Raw genomic sequence first — 21,290 nt, forward strand, 5'->3', positions numbered from 1 at the left:
GCACCATAATACAAATACACAGAATGAAAGTCTTTGCTGTCAATGAAAATATTACTTTTAAAATAACCTCACATATTTATTTTGAGGTTGTCATAAAATCAAACACACACATATTTACAAACTTACACGTGTATATATACATATGCACATATCAGCTATGATTATTTTTTTCTAAGATCTCTGAGATATATCTAACTTTTACCACCCCCACCCCCACCCCCACCCCACTCCAGTTCTGACATGGAAAGATGTAATGACATGCACAATCTATAATAAGTATGGAATAAATGAACTCCCTTGCATTTGTACATTGCCTTGCCTTCTTAAATAGAGGACACTGAATATAAACTTTTCTTGATGATTCACTCATTATCAATGCAACAAAGTATGTAAAGTACTTTGCCAATAATAAAGGACCACAAAATGCAAGATACTATCATCAATAACCACACTGTAATGGCTCTGTGGTCTATTGTGGACACTCTATCTATTCTTGTACTATGCTATAATGCAGTGATGCCCTCAGGGGCAATTGAAGTGTATCATAATAACAATAATAATAATACCACACATTTTTCTACCATTAAAAAGACCATTTAAAAAAAACTTCAAGTTTATAAAGTACTTTCTCCACAATTCCACAGGAAGCTAATCAGCGCACTTGTTAATATGTTTATTTTACAAATGAGAAAACTGCTGTTTGGAGGCCTGAAGTGACTTGCTTCAAATCTGCATTCTTCTGACTTCAAGGTACTTTTTGCCATGAGGATTGCACAAAATCAAGAGCTCCAGACTTGTGCTTTTGGAGTTGTGAAAGTATAGTGGTACCCACATTTGGAGTCAGGACATGTTAAGATTGGGGTGGTCTTGAGCATGTACTTGGCCTTTCTAGCCCCCACCCTCCTTATATGCATGAGAGGGTTGCACTCTGTTTAAAGTCCTCTGATTCTATAAAATGGAGCAGACTCATTGGAGAGGTCTATGATTTTTTTCTACTTTCACTATTAGTCTTTTCTCTATTCCTGCTTCCACAAAGTGGTCCTTAACTACCTTTAAGGAGAATATATGTGGCTCATAAAAACCAAATATCAGACTAGAAATTTTAATCCCATGTCTGATACTAATTTGCCGGGTGACCACACTTTTATTATTTTATCCCAATAACAGTAACAAATTACATTCCACAGTTTTAAGATCTTCAGAATGCCTTATGTACATTCCACTGGAACCTCACAACAGCCTAGGGAAACAGTTATTAAAAATAGTATTGTTCCCATTTTACAGATGAGAAAACCAGCTCTCAGTTGCCTATAGTAACACACGTAATAAGTGTCTAAAGCTTTATTTGAACATAGGTCTTCCTGACTCCAAGTCCAGAACTCTCTTCCCTATGTTATACAACTTTAGGTTCTGTATCTGTAAAAATGAGGATAATAACAGCATCTCTATCACAGGGCTGTTATGAGGATTTAGTCAAATGAAATACCTGTAAAATATTTGGTAAACCAAAGAGTACTTTATAAAGTTAAAGCATTTTACATTTCATAGTAAGTGGCAGAGAAGATAATCTGTGTACTTGGAATCCTGGAGACCTGAGCTTGAATCCTGCTTCAGACATTAGTTATGTGACTCTGGGCAAATTACTTAAATTCTCTGAGCCTCAGTTTCTTCATCTGTAAAATTGAGATAATAATACTCTTTCTCATGGAGTTACTGTAAAGATCAAATGAAATAGTGGTTTATGAACCTTACAGCATAATATAATGAACAAACAAATAAATAAAAATGATTTATTAAGGGTTTACTATGTGCAAAGTACTGTGCTAAGCTCCAGAGATGAAAACAGAAAGGCAGTTTTTGTTTTCAAGGAGCTCCCATTTAAATACTGGAAGACAAAACATACAGGAAATTTGGGCTGCAGTGTAGATGTAAAGGCCCAAGTGTTCTTATGAGTGCGATGGCAAGGTAGAGGGGAATACATCTTGTTTAATGTCATTTCTAGTAATAAAACCCTATCTATTTCTGAGGTTAAACTATTTGATGGTGCCAATGACTTTAGTGTCCAGAACTCCTTCCCTCCTGATTTTTCAGGGGCTGTGGAAGAGGCAGGGGTTTCAGCGGTTATTATTATAGATGTCTTTTCCCTTCAAAGGATGCCTAAGGAGAAGGATCATAGATTTTTGGGAAGATGATCAGAAATCTAGACCAGCTTCATTTTATAGATAAAGGAATGAAGATCATGGAGGTTAAGTGATCTGTTCAAGGTCATTGGGGTAGTAGGGGCAGGGACAAGTTTCAAACCCAGGAATGATCAGCTTTGGGATTAATATTTTTCATATCGAAACTTGCAAAGCGGTATTTTTCCCCCTTCCCAGAAATTAAGCTAAAATCTCTCTATCTTAATACTAAAACAAACAATATAAAAATGCACATTGTGGCTCCTCTCATTTTACTATCTCAAAATGGGTAAGACTAATACACTTCATATTAAATCTAATTATTAGCAAAGAAAATTGATGCTCTCATGCATAACAAAGTAGTAATTATAGAATGAGTATGCAATTTCACAGCCCCCTTCATTCCTCCTATTTAAAGCTAAATCCAGGCCTGCCTCCATACTAATCTCCTTAACATTTTCAATTCCTCTCTTTCTGCCTCTTAATGTTCACATTTTTACTACTTAAAAAAAAATCTTCATTTGAGCCTGCTACCTGCTCTTCCTATTTCTTTTTTCTTAAAGTCAAATACTTTTAAGTAAGCAGATTCCACATATCACTTCTAATACCTCACAATATTTTTAACTCTCTACAGACAAGCCTTAAGCATAGTACCCAGCAAATCTTAATCAAATGAATGAAGAAATGAATATGCCTGGCTTCCATTCTCACCTCAGTCACCAATTACCTAACCAACCTCAAGAAGTTACCTAAAGATAATCAATCAGGACTAGTATTTCAAAACAATGGTAACTTCCTAGCAGATGTTTGACAAATAATTGAATAAAGGCTTCCTTCCATAACTCCTCCATATCCCTTTCTTAACTTGTCCATTTTGGTCAATGGTATTTATTACAATTCTCCCAGACCCTTTAGTTCAAAATCTTCTCTACTAGTCAACAAGTTCTTTTGGTTCTATCAGTTTTTCCTTCAACATATTTCTTCTCCATTTCTACTACTCTAACTATTACCTTAATAACTGTATAGCTGTTTTCTACAATGACCTAATTAGTCTCTTTGACTTTAGTATTTCTTCTCTTCAATCCATCTTGCAAATGGCACTAGCCGAACCTTTCTAAAAAACAGCTTTATCATGTTCCTCCCTTACTTAAGTGCCTAGAAAATTTAAGCACTTATTTGGTACTTAATAGATATTTGCTGATTAAGACCCCAAATGATTCAATTCCAAATCCCTTAAGCATTCAACAAATTCCATCAACTTAGTCCTATGTTTTCTTTTTGAAAACCCTTATTTTCTGTCTTAGAATCAAAACTAAATATGGGTTACCAATTGGAATTAATTGGCAAGCCCAGGGTCATACAGCTAGGAAATATCTGTGGCCACATTTGAACCCAGATCCTCTTCACCCCAGGCCTGACTCTTGATTCACAAAGATACCTAGTTGCCTTGGCCCTGTGATTTCTAAGCAATCCATTAATAGTAAATTCTGTTTATATATAATTCTTCAATTTCAATTTGCACCACTCTTTGCTCACAACATCCCATACAGTAGGTACTTCAAGAATTACTATTCCCATTTTACAGGTAGTAACTGTCTCAGACAATAGCTAAATGAGTGGGCTGGCCAGAATCCAAACCCAAATCTTCCATTCCCAAGGTCAGTGCCGTTTCTACTCTATTATACGGTCATTTTTATTACTCATTATTCATTACAAAACTCCTCTACTCTAGTGAAGGTAATTTCTTTTACTACTACCATGTCATATTAATTCCTGCTTCTACATTCTTGCTTATGTTTTGTTTTTGCTATCAATACTGTCCTTCCCTTTCTTAAAACCCCTCTCTGAATGTCTGTAATGGAGCCAATCAAGATCCAAACCTTCTTGAAGCATTCCCTGATTAAATCCATCCTATAATAAATTTTATTCTCTCTTAATTCCCATAGTACTGATTGTCTTTACTATAAACCCTTTCATTATATTTTCTACTATTTTCTATTTCATGAATACACATTTGACTTTCCAATAATTCATGAACTCCAAGGATAATGAAAGTATTTTCTATTTCTTCCTAGTGGCTAGTATGATGCTGCTGAATCAATATAGTATAAAGAGAATTATTGATTAAACTTGAAGGGGAGAGGAAGAAGAACTAGATGTCTATCCTAGGATCAAACAAATAGAAGGAAGAAAGTCACTTTGATATAGTCAAAAGGTCATTGCCCTAGGAATCAGATGACTTAGGAGCTAGTCCTCACTCTGTCACTAACTAGGTATATGACCTTGGACAAGTGCTTGACTTCCAAGAGGTTCAATTTCCTTAACTGTAAAATCAAAGGATTGTGATAATGAAGAATACTTCTCACCTTGATGTCAACAGGTGATAGATTGGGGCTGTCACTGAATAATTTTAAAAAATAAGCAGGTGAAAGAAGAATGTTGAGAAGTAGATCCAGAAAAGCAAGGCAATGTTTGAACTACCAACTATTGTATGTTATGCTTGAAATTAAACACACACACACACACACACACACACACACACACACACACACACACACACACTCACACAAACCTTAAACTGTACATTGTGGTTTTGTATGCAAAGTCTTTTTCTGGTTTCTTTTCTTTCTTTTTTTTTTTTTTTGAAAAGGGAAATGTTCATATTTATTGGTATTTATTGAGTTCACAATAATAAAAAGGAAAAAATTTGAAATATAAAATGAACCAAGGAGTCTGAACTACACAACAGCTGTGTCAGAAAAGTTTGTTTAAATGACTGATAACATCTAATACATTGCTTTAAGATTTTTGTATATTATTTCATTTCTTCCTCAATCAAAAAAATAAGAAAAGGGCAACTTTAAAGTGTTACATGAATTGTGAAGGGGAAAAGAGATTGCCCTAAAATCTTTCTTACTTTGACTATTTAAAATAGCCTTGCAATTGAGGGACTTATGAGAAAGAAAACTAGCCACATTCAGAGGAAGAACTGGGAGGAGAAACACAGAAGAAAAACAACTGCTTGAAGACATGGTCTGATGGGGATATTATTGAGGATGTAGACACTAAACGATAACTCTAGTCCAACTATCAATAATAAGGAATTAGGCCTTCATCAATGATTCATGTAAAACCCAGTGGAATTGTACATCAGCTAAGGGGGGTTAAGGGAGTTTGGGGGTGAAGGAAAGAACATGAAATATGTAACTAGGGGAAAATATACAAAATAAAAATAAAATAAAATAAAATAAAATAAAATAAAATAAAATAGCCTTGCAAGAAAATATTATAGTTTAACAGTACCAGCCAATATTACCCTGACTTGACTTTCTCAGAGGAAACTCAATGTTGGTAAGAGAAATTAATTCAGGTTTCTTTAGGTCTCAATGACTCTCTATTCTCCCTCTGGAAAAGCAGGTAGACAGCTATTTATAAGGTTTGTTCTTTTTCTCTCATGTCTTTAAAAAAAACAAAACCCTTTTATCTTCTATTTAAGAATTGATACTAAATACTGGTTCCAAGGCAGAAGAACAGGAAGGGCTAGGCAACTGGGGGGTTAAGTAAGTAGTAAGTACTTACAGCTAGTAAGTACTGAGGGCAAATCAGAATCCAGGACTTTCTGTCTTTAGACCTGGTTCTTTATTCACTGAGCCATTTAGCTGCCCCACTTTAAAAATGTTTTAAATATTTAGGAAATCTCACAAAGTTTCAAAGCCCTTTTTTCCGGGTTAAGATAGCGGCAGAGTAAAAAGCAGCTGCTTAACCTCTCTTAACCTACACATACAGGACTCCTCAAGAGGACATAAAAACAAATCCAGACAAACGAAGGGACCCTACAACAGGGTGCTGTGTTGAAGGTATGTGGGATCAGGGCATTTCATTCTATAAACGGGTGAAATAGCTCTCACTAAAAACCAAGCTGAGCAACCCCCTCCACCCCATACCATCTACAGTGCCAAAGCCAGCTCACAAGGGCATTCATTAAGTTCTTGGCAGCTCACCAGGGCCTACTCCTGTGAGCAGTAAGACATACGACCCTAAGAGGCTAAAGAACCAGACTTTGAACACAGACCTTGAGCTCAAGTGCAGACGCAGGCACGGACACAGGCACGGACTCAAGTGCAGATTCAGGCGCGGACATGGATCCTGAGCGCAGGCATGGACCTTGGGTGGGAACCCAGCTCATAGGGGTGCATGACTGTGGAAGCAGTGCCCTGAGATTGTTAAAGGACCTTCAGGCAGAGGAACAAGCAAGGGGACCACCAGGAGGCTTGACTCTGAGAACAACTAGATCTGAGACCTCAGGAGCCTAAAGAGCTCAGACAGACCCTAGGCATGAGGATAAAGTTGAGAGGGCTCTGGGATAACAATGGCAAGCCAGACTCAAGGACCCCAGAAGAGAAAGATCAAGAAGAAATCTTTAACACTTGGCAAATTTTAAACAAAAAAAATCCAGACAACAGAGCAAACAGCAGAGGAGAACAAACAAATAATCATATCCAAATTTTCCCCCCAAAATGAAAACTGGTCACAAGCTCTTGAAGAGTTCAAATCTGAGATTATGAGAAAGATGGAAGAGATCTGGCAAGAAAATAACAGTTTAAAAGGCAGAATTTTGCAATTAGAAAGTGAGGGTCAGAAATTAAATGAATTGATAACCAAATTGAAGACCAGAAATGACCAGCTGGAAGCTTATAAGTACCAAACTGACCAGATTGAAAAGGAAAACCAAAAGATTAAAGCCGAAAACCAGTCTCTAAAGGCTAGAATTGGGCAATGAGAAGCCAATGATCTCTCAAGACAGCAAGAACAAATAAAGCAAAGTCAAAAGACTGATAAAATAGAAGGAAACATGAAATATCTAACTGAGAAATTGACAGATCAAGAAAACAGGTCTAGAAGAGATAATTTGAGAATCATTGGTCTTCCTGAAAAAGCAGAAATTAATAGAAATTTGGACTCCATACTAAAAGAAATTATTCAGCAAAACTGCCCTTAAGTTCTACAAGAGGGCAATAAAGCCATTGAAGGCCCTCTACACTAGACCCTGAAACGACAACTCCCAGGAATATAATAGCCAAATTCAAGAGCTTCCAAGTAAAAGAAAAAATATTACAAGAAGCCAGAAAGAGACAATTCAAATATCAAAGAGCACCAATCAGGATCACACAGGATCTGGCAGCCTCCACACTAAAAGACCGCAAGGCTTGGAATATGATATTCAAAAAGGCAAGAGAACTGGGTCTACAACCAAGGATCACCTACCCATCAAAACTGACTATATACTTCTAGGGGAAAGTATGGGCATTCAACAAGATAGAAGATTTCCAAGTATTTGCACAGAAAAGACCAGGACTAAATGGAAAGTTCAATATCCAACCACAAAAACCAAGAGAAATATGAAAAAGTAAATAAGAAACCGAGGGGGAAAGAAAGAAAACTCTTATGTTTAAATTTGCCTCTTTAAGGGCTTTAATAAGATCAAATTATTTGTATTCCTATATAGAGAAATGTTAGGTATGATCTTCAAAAACTGTATTCACTATTATAGTAATTAGAAGAATTCCTGGGGAGAGGTTGGAGCACTAAATGGTCTAAGATGAGACGGGGTGGGGGGAGGGAAGAGAGGGGGTGAATAGTAGATGGCACCAAGAGAAACTTGAATGAATAAGAAAAATAGGATATTCTATACAACACAAAGAGGGCATGGGAAGGGGAGGGGATGAATACTATTATAAGAAGGAGAGAAAGAGAGCATTAAGAGGTAATACTTAAACCTTATCCTCAGCGGAATTTACCCTGAGAGGGAAGAGTAGCTATATCCATTGAGATATAGAATTCTATCTAACGCTACTGAGAAAGTCAGAATGGATTAAGCAAGGGAAGCTGGGGAATGGAGAGGTAAAAAAAGGGAAGGGAGGAGAAGGGGGAGGGAATTAATTAGACCTTAAAAAAATAAAAAGAGGGGAATAATAAGGGAGGGGGTGGAAAGGGAAGTAAATCAAGAGAGGGGACAAGGGGACTGGTCTAAAACAAACCACTGGTTTAAAAGGAAACAGCTTAAGAAGAAGGAGTAGAACTAGGAGAGGATACCAAAATGTTGGGGAATACACAACTGATAATTATAACTCTGAATGTGAATGGGATGAACTCACCCATAAAATGGAAGCAAATAGCAGAGTGGATTAGAAATCAAAATAGTACCATATGTTGTCTACAAGAAACACATATGAGGTGGGTGGACATACACAGGTTTAAGGTCAAGGGATGGAGCAACATCTTTAGGGCTTCAAATGAGAAAAAGAAGGCAGGAGTGGTGATCCTGATTTCTGACAAAGCCAAAGTAAAAATAGATATGATTAAAAGAGACAGGGAAGGTAATTACATCCTGATAAAAGGCAGTATAGACAATGAGGAAATAACAGTACTCACCATGTATGCACCAAATGGTATAGCATCCAAATTACTAAAGGAGAAACTGGCTGAGCTCAAAAAGGAAAAAGATAGTAAAACCATACTAGTAGGAGGTCTAATTATTCCTCTTTCAGATCTAGATAAATTAAACCAAAAAATAAATAAGAAAGAGATAAGAGAGGTGAATGAAATCCTAGAAAAATTAGAATTAATAGATATCTGGAGAAAAATAAATAGGGACAAAAAGGAATATACCTTCTTTTCAGCTGCACATGGTACATTCACAAAGATTGACCATGTAATAGGGCACAGAAACATTGCAAAGAAATGCAAGAGAGCAGAAATATTAAATCTCAGATCATAATGCAATAAAAATTCTCAGATCATAATGCAATAAAAATAATAATTAGTAAGGGCACATGGACAGGCAAATCAAAAACTAATTGGAAATTAAATAATATTATTCTCCAAAACCAGTTAGTTAAAGAAGAAATCATAGAAACAATCAATAATTTCATTGAAGAGAATGACAATGATGAGACCTCCTACCAAACTCTGTGGGATGTAGCTAAGGCAGTACTCAGGGGGAAATTTATATCCTTGAGTGCATATATTAACAAATTAGAGAGGACAAAGATCAATGAACTGGGCATGCAAAGTAAAAAACTAGAAAGGGAACAAATTAAAAATCCCCAGCTAAAGACCCAATTAGAGATTACAAAAATTAAAGGAGAAATCAATAAAATTGAAAATTTTTTGAATTAATAAATAAGACTAGAAGCTGGTACTCTGAAAAAACAAATAAAATTGAGAAAGTACTGGCCAATCTAATTAAAAAAAGGAAAGAAGAAAACCAAACCATCAGTATCAAAGAGGAAAAGGGAGACCTCACCTCTAATGAAGGGGAAATTAAGGCAATCATTAAAAACTATTTTGTGCAATTATATGGCAATAAATATAGCAATCTAAGTGAGATGGATGAATATTTACAAAAACATAAATTGCTTAGATTAACAGTAGAAGAAATAGAATACTTAAATAATCCCATATCAGAAAAAGAAATTGAACAAGCCATCAAAGAACTCCCTAAGAAAAAATTGCCAGGGCCTGATGGATTCACAAGTGAATTCTATCAAACCTTCAAAGAACAACTAACTCCAATAATATACAAACTATTTGACATAATAAGTAAAGAAGGAGTTCTACCAAACTCCTTTTATGATACAAATATGGTACTGATCCCAAAGCCAGGTAGATCAAAAACAGAGAAAGAAAACTATAGACCAATCTCCTTAATGAACATAGATGCAAAAATCTTAAATAGAATACTAGCAAAAAGACTCCAGCAAGTGATCATGAGGGTTATTCATTATAATCAGGTGGGATTTATACCAGGAATGCAAGGATGGTTCAACATCAGGAAAACCATTCACATAATTGACCATATCAACAAGCAAACCAACAAAAACCACATGATTATCTCAATAGATGCTGAAAAAGCCTTTGACAAAATACAACATCCATTCCTATTGAAAACACTAGAAAGTATAGGAATAGAAGGACCTTTCCTAAAAGTAATAAACAGTATTTATCTAAAACCATCAACAAGCATCATATGCAATGGGGATAAAGTAGAAGCCTTCCCAGTAAGATCAGGCATGAAACAAGGATGCCCATTATCACCTCTATTATTTAACATTGTACTAGAAACACCAGTTGCAGGAATTAGAGAAGAAAAAGAAATTGAAGGTATTAAAATAGGCAATGAAGAGACTAAGCTATTACTCTTTGCAGATGATATGATGGTCTACTTAAAAAACCCTAGGGAATCAACTAAAAAGCTAGTAGAAATGATCAACAACTTTATCAAAGTTGCAGGATACAAAATAAATGCATATAAATCATCAGCATTTCTATATATCTCCAACACATCACAGCAGCAAGAGGTAGAAAGAGAAACACCATTTAAAATCATCCTAGACAATATAAAATACTTAGGAATCTATCTACCAAAACAAACACAGGAGTTATACGAAAACAACAAAAAAAAACACTTTCCAAACAACTAAAACTAGATCCAAACAATTAGAAAAATATTGATTGCTCATGGGTAGGATGAGCTAACATAATAAAAATGACCATTCTACCCAAATTAATTTACTTATTTAGCGCCATACCTATCAAACTACCAAAAAACTTTTTTACTGAATTAGAAAAAACTATAACAAAGTTCATTTGGAAGAACAAAAGATCAAGAATATCAAGGGAAATAATAAAAAAAAAAGTGAAGGAAGGTGGCCTAGCAATACCAAATATTAAATTATACTATAAAGCAGTGGTCATCAAAACAATATAGCACTGGCTAAGAGACAGAAGGAAAGATCAGTGGAATAGACTTGGGGTTAAGTGACGTCAGCAAGAACTGTCTATGATAAACCCAAAAAGCCCAACTTTTGGAACAAAAATCCGCTATTTGACAAAAACTGTTGGGAAAATTGGAAAAAAATATGGGAGAGATTAGGTTTAGATCAACATTTCACACCCTACACCAAGATAAATTCAGAATGGGTGAATGACTTGAATATAAAGAAACTATAAGAAAATTAGGTGAACATAGAATAGTATACCTGTCAGATCTATGGGAAAGGGAAAAATTTAAAAGCAAGCAAGAGTTAGAAAAAATTGCAAAATGTAAAATAAATAATTTTGTTTATATTAAATTAAAAATTTTTTGTACAGGGCAGCTGGGTAGCTCAGTGGATTGAGAGCCAGGCCTAGAGACGGGAGGTCCTAGGTTCAAATCTGGCCTCAGCCACTTCCCAGCTGTGTGACCCTGGGCAAGTCACTTGACCCCCATTGCTTACCCTTACCACTCTTCCACCTATAAGTCAAGACACAGAAGTTAAGGGTTTAAAATAAAATAAAAAAAAAAATTTTTTTTTGTACAAACAAAAACAATGCAACCAAAATCAGAAGGGAAACAACAGACTGGGAAAAAATCTTTATAACAAAAAATTCTGACAGAGGTCAAATTACTCAAATATATAAGGAGCTAAATCAATTATATAAAAAATCAAGCCATTCCCCAATTGATAAATGGGCAAGGGACATGAATAGGCAATTTTCAGATAAAGAAATCAAAACTATCAATAAGCACATGAAAAAGTGTTCTAAATCTCTAATAATTAAGAGAAATGCAAATCAAAACAACTCTGAGGTATCACCTCACACCTAGCAGATTGGCTAAAATGATAGAAGGGGAGAGTAATGAATGTTGGAGGGGATGTGGCAAAATTGGGACATTAATGCATTGCTGGTGGAGTTGTGAACTGATCCAACCATTCTGGATGGCAATTTGGAACTATGCCCAAAGAGCTCTAAAAGGCTGCCTGCCCTTTGATCCAGCCATAGCATTGCTCAGTTTGTACCCCAAAAAGATCATAGATAAACAGACTTGTACAAAAATATTTATAGCCGTGGTGGCAAAAAACTGGAAAATGAAGGGATGCCCTTCAATTGGGGAATGGCTGAACAAATTGTGGTATATGCTGGTGATGGAATACTATTGTGCTCAAAAGAATAATAAACTGAAGGAGTTCCATGTGAACTATAAAGACCTCCAGGAATTGATGCTGAGTGAAAGGAGCAGAACCAGAAGAACACTGTACACAGAGGCTGATACACTGTGGTAAAATCGAATATAATGGACTTTTCTACTAGCAGCAATACAGTGGTTCAGGAAAATTCTGAGGGCCTTATGAGAAAGAAAACTACCCACATTCAGAGGAGGAACGGTAGGAGTGGAAACACAGAAGAAAAACAACTGCTTGAACACATGGGTGGATGCGGACATGGTTGGGGATGTGACACTAAAGGATCACACCAATGCAACTATCAATAACATGTAAATAAGTCTTGATTGATAGCACATGTTTAAACCAGTGGAAATGCGCTTTGGATATGGGGGTGGAGGTGGGTGAAGGGGGGTGAAGGGGAAAGTAAAAACAAGAATCATGTAACCATGGAAAATCTTTCTAAAAAAATAAAATATTTTAAAAAAATTTAAAAAAAAGTTTCAAAGCCCAACTCCCCAAAGGACAATACATCAAATACAAAGAAAAGCCCAAGTCCAGCTATGCGGGCTTCCTTTGACCAGAAGGCCTTTAGAGGTTCTCAGTCACAGAGAGGGATGATCAGAGGATGCACCTGGGCCATGGCTACCACCAAAGTCTTTCTTGTGACTAGGAATCCTAGTTTTTTATATGTGGAAAAAATGATTTAAAGTTAAGCTAATTAAGAAGTATGCATTAGATGTATCTCTGTGTTGCATCTAACATGATAATGTGACCTACTTAGTTCATAAGTCTGTGTAAGCATGTCTCTCTCGTAGACAATGTCCACAGGCTGGATCACTTTGGAAATCACCTCATCATCATCATCATCATCTTGATCGTGATCATCTTCTACTTTTCGCTTAAATTCTTTCATTAGCTTGAGACATCGAACCATGACATGTGTTCCTAGGAATATAATAAGCAAACAACTTTCATTAAAGGAAAGAATAATTCTATTAAAATATATGTAAAAATAAACATGGAAATTTAAGAAGTCATAAAACTACACCTAATGCAATATAATTCTTCTTTTCTGTATCTGATGAAGCAAATTCTTTGTTAAGGACTTTTGTAATCTTTGGTAAGTCACTTTACTTCTGAGTGTCAGTTTCCTCCTCTGTAGAAGGGGATCAGACTAGATGTGTGGTTCCCAACCTTCTGAAGTTTAAGGACTCCTTTTTAACTTAAAACACTTAACAGACTCTTTAATGATAATATTTATAATGATAAAATTTATAATTATCAACAACTGATTGAGAAAAAGCTATTAGGAATTCATTTAAAGTTGGAAGCAACCTCAAAAACTATCAACTCCCAATCTCTTTATTTTATACAGCTCTGAATCAGAGGCTCAAAGAAGTTAAACGGCTCCCCTTAGGTCACAAAGGTACTAAAAGTTGCTCTTTTCCTAGGCCTGACCTTGCCCTTCTTGACTGACCTATTTCCTGGTCAGAATGGACTAATATAAAGTTCTTCACCTGGCAACAGCACACTGTGTTGTTTAATCAACTTAATCACCCTAACTAAGAGGATACAGAACCCAAACATCTTATAAGATTCTCCCTTTGCTCCTAGATAACAAACATGTATTTTAGCTTTGGTCTTAAGGAGACATATTAACCAACCTAGAAGTTGGAGGTAGAAGGAAAAATGAGGACTCATAGACTAATTTGGGATATTTAGGCACTAGAGTTCTAGTTATAGGATTGATATAGGTAAATGCCTTTGCACAGAGCCAGAATACAAGAAGTCCTAAAAGTTTTATTGTTAAATCTACCCAAATGGTCCTAACACAAAAGCCTTTTTTCTGTCTTTCTACCCCCTAATATGCATAGACTCAAATCCAAATTCCTTACTTTGACATTGAAGGCCTTCTACTCTCCAATCTCAAATTATCTTACCACCCTTATCTTGTACCAGTCCCTTTCTAAAGACCCCATGTTTCGGCAAAACTACACTAATCACTGTTCCCAAACCAATTCCACACTTGCCCACCTCTGTTCTGCTGTTGCCACTGCTTTCAAAGCTCTCTTCCTATAATTTCTTTTCTTCATTTTTAAAAACCCTTACCTCTGCCTTAGAATAAATACTAAATATTGGTTCCAAGGCCAAAGAGTGGAAAAGGACTAGGCAAGTGGGATTAAGTGATTTGCCTAAGGTCATACAACTTGGAAGTATCTAAGGACAAATTTGAACCCTGGAACTCCCGTCTTCAGGCCTTGCTCTCTTCCACTGAGCTACCTACCTATTCCCCTATAATTTCTTTTTAATATATTCTGACCCATTCAAGATACAGCTCAACTGCCTATGAAGCCTCATGTGATTTCCATAACAAAATATGGTTTCTCCCTCATCTGAATTTGTGTGGTACCCTAGGCAACTCTACAATATAAATAAATATACAACATATATATAAATAAATATAAATAAAAATATATAAAAATATTTTGTTTTGCTTTCTTTTATGGCCACTTGTATACTCATCCTATCTTTCCCTAAACTCCCCAGGGCAGGTAAATAGCAGACAGTAAATAATTGTTAGATATAACTGGTTTACATGGGGTATATGTCCTGCTGAGGTGTGAAGAATCCTAAAAAAAGCAAGAGTAATTATGGCAGAACACCATGACCAGCAAGAGGCAGTAGCAGTTAGTGGATAAAATAAAGAACCAATAATCAAAAAGCCTGAGTTACAGGGCTAATTTTGCTGTGCCCTTGGTATACACTTAGCCAAAGCACACTCTATACTTTAATTTCCCCAGGTATAAATCTCAATTTTCCAAGCTATATTCCATGTAGCCATCATTTGTCATCCACTTCACCTAAAAAGCATAAGGTTATTTAGATTTTAAAATAGCTAATGAAATTGTAGACCTGGGTAAAAATAAATAAATAGAGTTTGAAAAGTCTTCTGAGCTAAGTAGAAAGAAAGAGTTAAAATAATAAAAGATACCATTGGTACCAACCCCAATGCAAACTCCAAGGAGGAAACAAGTTTCATGATGATCCAAAGGCAACAATAAATTAATGTGATTACCTAGACACACTTTATTCCAAGAGAGTAACAATATTGCACTTAAGAAAGACAGTCTATTTACTCCTTGTCAGCAACCAAATGTTTCTTCCATTTGTTTTTAACTTCCTTAAGATACTAACTAGAAAAGAAAAGATATGCAAAACCAATATGAAAACAGCTATTAATGGAAGAAAATAAATTTCATGAGTGTTATGTTGGGCTCTGCTAGTAAAAGGGAAAGCTATTTGATCACTTTTTCCTTCACATGAGCCAAAGATATGTGTCCCTTTTCCTGGGTCACTCCCAAAACATCTTTGATTTGACAAAACCATTTATGAGTCCTTCCAACATTCCTCAGGAATCTACTGTCATTAATCTGAAGTTTTAACATTTCTGTTGGATCTTAGATGCTCCATTTCATTAAAATTCTTGGTTGCTAACAACTAGTGGTTTATTCATATTTTAATTTTAAAACTTGGTTAAATTTCTTTCATGTCACAGGCCTATAGAAACACATTATAAGCCAGTTAAATTCAGCAAGTATTTAAGTCTATGATGAGCTAATCCTTCCCCTCAAGAAACTTAGGGAAAGATAAGATGATTATACAAGTGTCCACAATAGAAGTCATAATATTTGTTGTTCAGTTATAAACAACCAGCTCTTTATAATTCCAACTGGCGTTTTCCTGGCAAAGATAGTGGAGTGGTTTGCCATTTTCTTCTCCAGCTCATTCTGCAGATGAGAAAACTGAGGCACAGGTTTAAGTGACTTGCCCAGGGTCAGCTACGTAGTGTCTGAGGCTGGATCTGAACTTAGGTCTTCTATCTACTGTGCTGCCTAGCTATAACCAGGGAGACTATAAGAAGGCAATATTGTATGGTCAAAAGTCTCCCATCTCTGTAAAAAGAAAAGGCTAATACTTTTTTTGACCCTTCTCTAGGGGTCATAATTACATAGCACTTGGTTTGGGGTCTTTTTTTTTTAAATGTATTTATTTATTTAGAAATTTTTCCCATGGTTACATGATTCATGTTCTTTTCCTCCCCTCTTCCACACCCTATCCCTAAGCTGACAAGCAATTCCATTGGGTTATACATATATCACTGTTCAAAACCTATTTCCATATTATTCATATTTGCAATAGAGTGATCTTTTAATGCCAAAACTTGGGGTCTTTTTTGAACTCAGAATAGTCCAAGATCAGAATTCTTTCAATTATACCACAAATGTTTATAAAATATTCTAATTCAAACTTACAAACTAAAAAGGCAAAACTATTAGTGATTTTTTTAGCATCTTATTTAATGAATTAGTACTTTTTTAAATGGGTCTTTAAAGGCTTTAGTTGAAAGAAATCAACAGTTAAAAAGATACAAAGTCTAGCCCAGCTACTTTGTTTTTTCTGTCTTCAAATAAAAAATATATAATCATATTATTTCATTTCAATATTTTGAAAAGCCCCTATTTTGAAGGTCATATATTAACATTTTATCTTATCTGTGAAAAGAATCTCTTAGTGTGAAAAAAAATGATAGATTATAACTCATCTATAGGCACTGAGAGATAAATGGTCTTTTGTCTCACTATCAGTTTTTGTCATAGGCAGTACTTGAACTCAGGTTTTTCTGATTCCTTCTATCAACTATAACATTGATAATGGATTATTTTACAGAACTCAGCTGCTGTTCTGATAACTAGAGAATATTACTGGCTCTGAAAACATTCTTCCTAAGAATTCAGTCTTGGGGGAATACAAGCAACATAGTGCAGAAGGAAGAAAACTGGATTGAAAGCCAGGAGACTTGGATTCTAGGCATGCCTCTGCCACCAGCTGTGTGAATTCTCTAAACTTCAGTTACAGCTTCATCTGTAAGACAAGGGCATGTGACTAAAGGCCTTCTAAGTTCTTTCTAGAGCAAACATTCAATATTTTAAAATTATGGAAACAACCCATGTCAAATGTTGAAAACAAATAAGTAAATAACTTTCTGGGTCAAAGTTCTACTCGTAGACCATGAATTCTCACGAAACATTTAGTACAAATACCTTGCACATAACAAGTACTTAACACATGCTTGTAAAATAGAATCGAGTGCATCATAAAACTGCTAAATTTTAAGCCTTGGAAGAATAAGCCTACTATATCAGATTTCCAACAGAAATTACTATGAGTGAAAAAGTAAAAAAAAAAATTATTTTAAACATGAAAGAAATCAACTGTAAAAAATAAACAAAGTTCACTTCAGTTTCTGTGTTTCTTGTCAACCTTCAAATTAAAAAAAAAAAATCTTCTTTTCCATTAGCTATTGTTGGGTCTTCTTTGAAGCTCTCACCTGATAGCTCATCATGGAATGATGGTGACTCAAAAGCTATCATGGGGGAGAAATGAATTCTGGCAGGTCCTATTAGGCTGGAGAGACTTTGAGGAGGGCCTTGACAAAACCTCATGTCCTTTATGCCAGGAAGAGACTACTATGTAAGCATGGAACAGCTCATCATAAAAAGACTGGTCACCATGTGAGGTTTTTTTAGGCCATAGCATGAACCCCTGAATTACTGAAATGTACAGTTTTGAAATATATTTCAGCAAAATGTTTGAAAATCTCCAGGTTATTACTGGTTTGGAGGAAAGAAGCAGTTGAAAGGCCTCCAATACAGAATCCATTTTTAGTTGGATTAAAAGTAGGTGAGGAATGCATACTGCTGGCTTCATGAATCATATGGGACCCATGAGTTTATAAAACTGAAATACTCCACAATGCTTGCAAGAGAACACTGACAAGATTCCCCTGAGGGCTACATGAAATAAGCTTTTTTTCTATAGAAAATTTTCTATGTCAGAGAAAGCATTGTGTTGCTTCTCTCAATATGTAGGTCCAAAGTTAAAACATTTGCACCTTAAAAGGAAAACCTTAGCTAGAGTCTTTTATCCCTGAGATACCAAGGGAACTTCTACTGTCTAAAAGGGATATTTGGGGAAATAGTTATGGGTTTAGAAAGCATCTTTTGCATGAAGCCAATTCAATATGGTGGATGTTAGCACAGAACAAGGCAGAAGTTACTCAGACAGTAGAATGGAAAAAAAGCCTAGACTCCAAAGGCTTGGGTTAGACTCCTGGCTCCATGACTGACCACTCTAACAAGTCACTTCCTTGCTCTCTTTATCAGTTTCCATTTTCTACAAAATGAGTATAACAATACTTGTATTATTCTGGTTTTCTCATGGGATTGTTAAGTTAAGAAGACACTTTGCAAACTCAAAAGCACAGCATAAATGGGAGCTAGCTTTTCTATTTGCTTGCTAAAAACTTCAAATCAGTATAATGGTGCTAATAATTTACATTAATATGGTCCTTAGTGCTTTACAAAATGATTTCCCACAACCCAACATAAGTAGTAATAGATTATTACTGTAATTTTTACAGATGAGAAATTCAAGGTTCTAAGAGCTTCAGTGACTTGCCTAGAGTTTATTCAGTAGCAAAATGTAAAAGCTGAGACTGAACCTGAAATGTCTTGCCTCCAAGCTCAGTCATATACTGAAACCCTTGTCACTCTTTAAACCATTCCTAAAGGATTGGATCACTGTTTGGGAAATTACATTGCTGTTGAAATGGTTTGGAAATAGCCTGAGGAAGAACAAATCCAGGCTGTTCTGATCACTTGTGGTGAGAGATTTGACGGTTTATTCTGAATGCTATGGTATGGATCTCGTTAAAAGTAGAAATATGGGACATCATAGAAAGAAAACTGGGTTTGGAGTAAAAGGACCTTGGGTTCTAATACTGGCTCTAAAACTTACTGTGTGACCACAGGGAACATCATTTAACTATTGATGAGCCCTAGTATTCTCATCTATGAGAATATACTATGAGAAGAGTAATATTTATGCTGCTTACATATCATGATTGCTGTTGTAGAAAAAGGACTTTTTGCTTTATCTCTATATATCTATTTATCCATCTAAATACATATATATGTATGTACTATATATTGTTATATATGTATTATATATGTGCTACATGCGCATATGTCGATATAGACTATTTTATATATATAGTACACACACGGACATGGAGGCAACCCCAGATTCTTAATGTACATATCAGCAGGATGAAAATTTCTCTAGATCCTACTGAGCTAGTAAAGCTTAAAGTATATTTCTAGCAACAAACTATTTGTTTTCTTAAGACTAGACAATTATGGAAAAACTCATCAATAGTAGGCTATCCATCTGGCGATGAATTTATTGATCATGATAATTCATGGAACAAAGAAAAATACAAAAGTTTTCAAACCTATGCAGCCCACTTTTAACTTCTGAAATGATAGAGGCAGAAAAGTGGAAAAGAGGCCAGAGTATAGCAAGAATCACTTAAGTTTTTAGGCCATCTAAAAATGTTAATTTAATTATTAGTATTTTAAATATAAAATCCTTGTCTGATCATTAACAAGTGGACATACTACTAGAGAAACTGAACTGTTTTGATCATTTCTGTCTCACTACAAATGAAATCAAAAGCCCAAAGGAATAGTTAAATTAAAAGTTAGCTCACTGATTGTCCTTAAAGAAACCAAAAATGAAGTTGGCAAAGTTGTTTTTAATGTATTCAGAGCCAACAACAAACACCATTTTATAAGATATTTGGTTATCTTGGATTGTGATACCCCTGGTAAACATTTGCTACAGAGAATGAGAAGGTTGGGAAGGCTATAAAAGAATTAGATAATCCTCTCTGCATTAAAACAATATACATTTTAATACTCACTGACTTAAATACAAAGATTGACTTAGGGGAGGATGGCAAAAAATATAGTTCAGGAGTACGAAATGAGAGATGCCAAAGGTTTGTAGACTATACTAGTACTACATACTTATATAGCATGAATATTTTCTTTGAGAAAAGTTGGGAGATACTGAAAAAGAAACAACTACAATTACTCAGATGTCATTTTCAATTCAGCTGTCTCAGACAAATAACTTATTAATTATCATGTAGGTCAAAATTAATTAAAAAATAGAATAAAAGTGAGAAAAAGATATGACATTAAAGTCAACATCTTCAACCTGACCTTTTTAAAATAACTGTAGACACCAAAATGGGAAATGGATGGGTCCATCATCTTTTTAACACCAATATTCTTTTAGTGATACTGTATAGCTATGATTTATGAAATGTAAACTAGAAAGAACTGAATTTAAGGATCAACCAAAGGACAATGAAGAGGTACATGGCAGTGTGAACAGGATATATAACATTACAAATAAAAAATTATGTGCAAATTGTATAAAGGATATAATCAGGAAAATGTAGGGCTGGAAAAAAAGGTGGATTGGCCATACGATCAGAGTACAAGGTAATCAATCTATATCCAACATTTTCCATTGGTTTTCATGCAAGAGATTTGAAGGAAGGCCATGGGCATGCTGGCCCCCATGGCAGATCCTAGGGGAGGATACTGACAAATGAAATATCCATCATTGGTGGAGGTGGCCACATAGATGAAATCACAAATCAGCTGAAGAAAAATCTAGGGTAGTCAGAGAAGAAGAATTTTGCTGGCTATGCACCCTGGTTGGAGCAGTGTTAAATTAATTGTCACACACTTGAAGTCTATGTTCAGGATTATCCCAAATGAATACCATTTGTCAAAAAGGGGAAAGAGAGAAAAATGTATGACAACATAACTTAGCAGGATCATATCACTACTAATGAAAAATCTCAATGGGTAGCAAATTCTTCAAAGTCACAAATATGTGACAGCACATCCCCCTTTTAATAGCTTCCAACTATGATCATATTCTGGAATAAGCATTGAGCCTATATATCACATACTTCACTTAATACTGTTATTTGTTCTACAAAACATATCGGGGGAAATAAGAGTCACAGTAGTAAGTAGTTAGGAATTATATTTAAAATGGGTGGTTGGCTGAAATTATCCCATTGGGAAATCCCAAATTTTTGGTGATGCCTGCTTATAATATATTAACTATGGCAACCTTATGAACCATTCCTATATTTCTTGTCCTCTATCAGTAGAGAGGGAAGCATCTTGCATATGTC

At 35.3% G+C, this 21,290-nt stretch overlaps 1 protein-coding gene across 1 annotated transcript in view; it reads right to left on the reverse strand.

Moving 5' to 3' along the window:
* GTF3C1 (general transcription factor IIIC subunit 1) overlaps window positions 1–21,290 on the reverse strand; it is a 143,797-nt gene that overhangs the window by 82,813 nt on the left and 39,694 nt on the right. Inside the window, exon 7 of the mRNA XM_044656736.1 lies at window positions 12,944–13,111. Within this exon, the coding sequence (XP_044512671.1) occupies window positions 12,944–13,111 (168 nt within the window). The remainder of the gene's footprint in view (window positions 1–12,943; window positions 13,112–21,290) is intronic.

This window comes from Gracilinanus agilis, chromosome 1 (assembly GCF_016433145.1).
Source record: "Gracilinanus agilis isolate LMUSP501 chromosome 1, AgileGrace, whole genome shotgun sequence".
Taxonomy (NCBI): Eukaryota; Metazoa; Chordata; class Mammalia; order Didelphimorphia; family Didelphidae; genus Gracilinanus; species Gracilinanus agilis.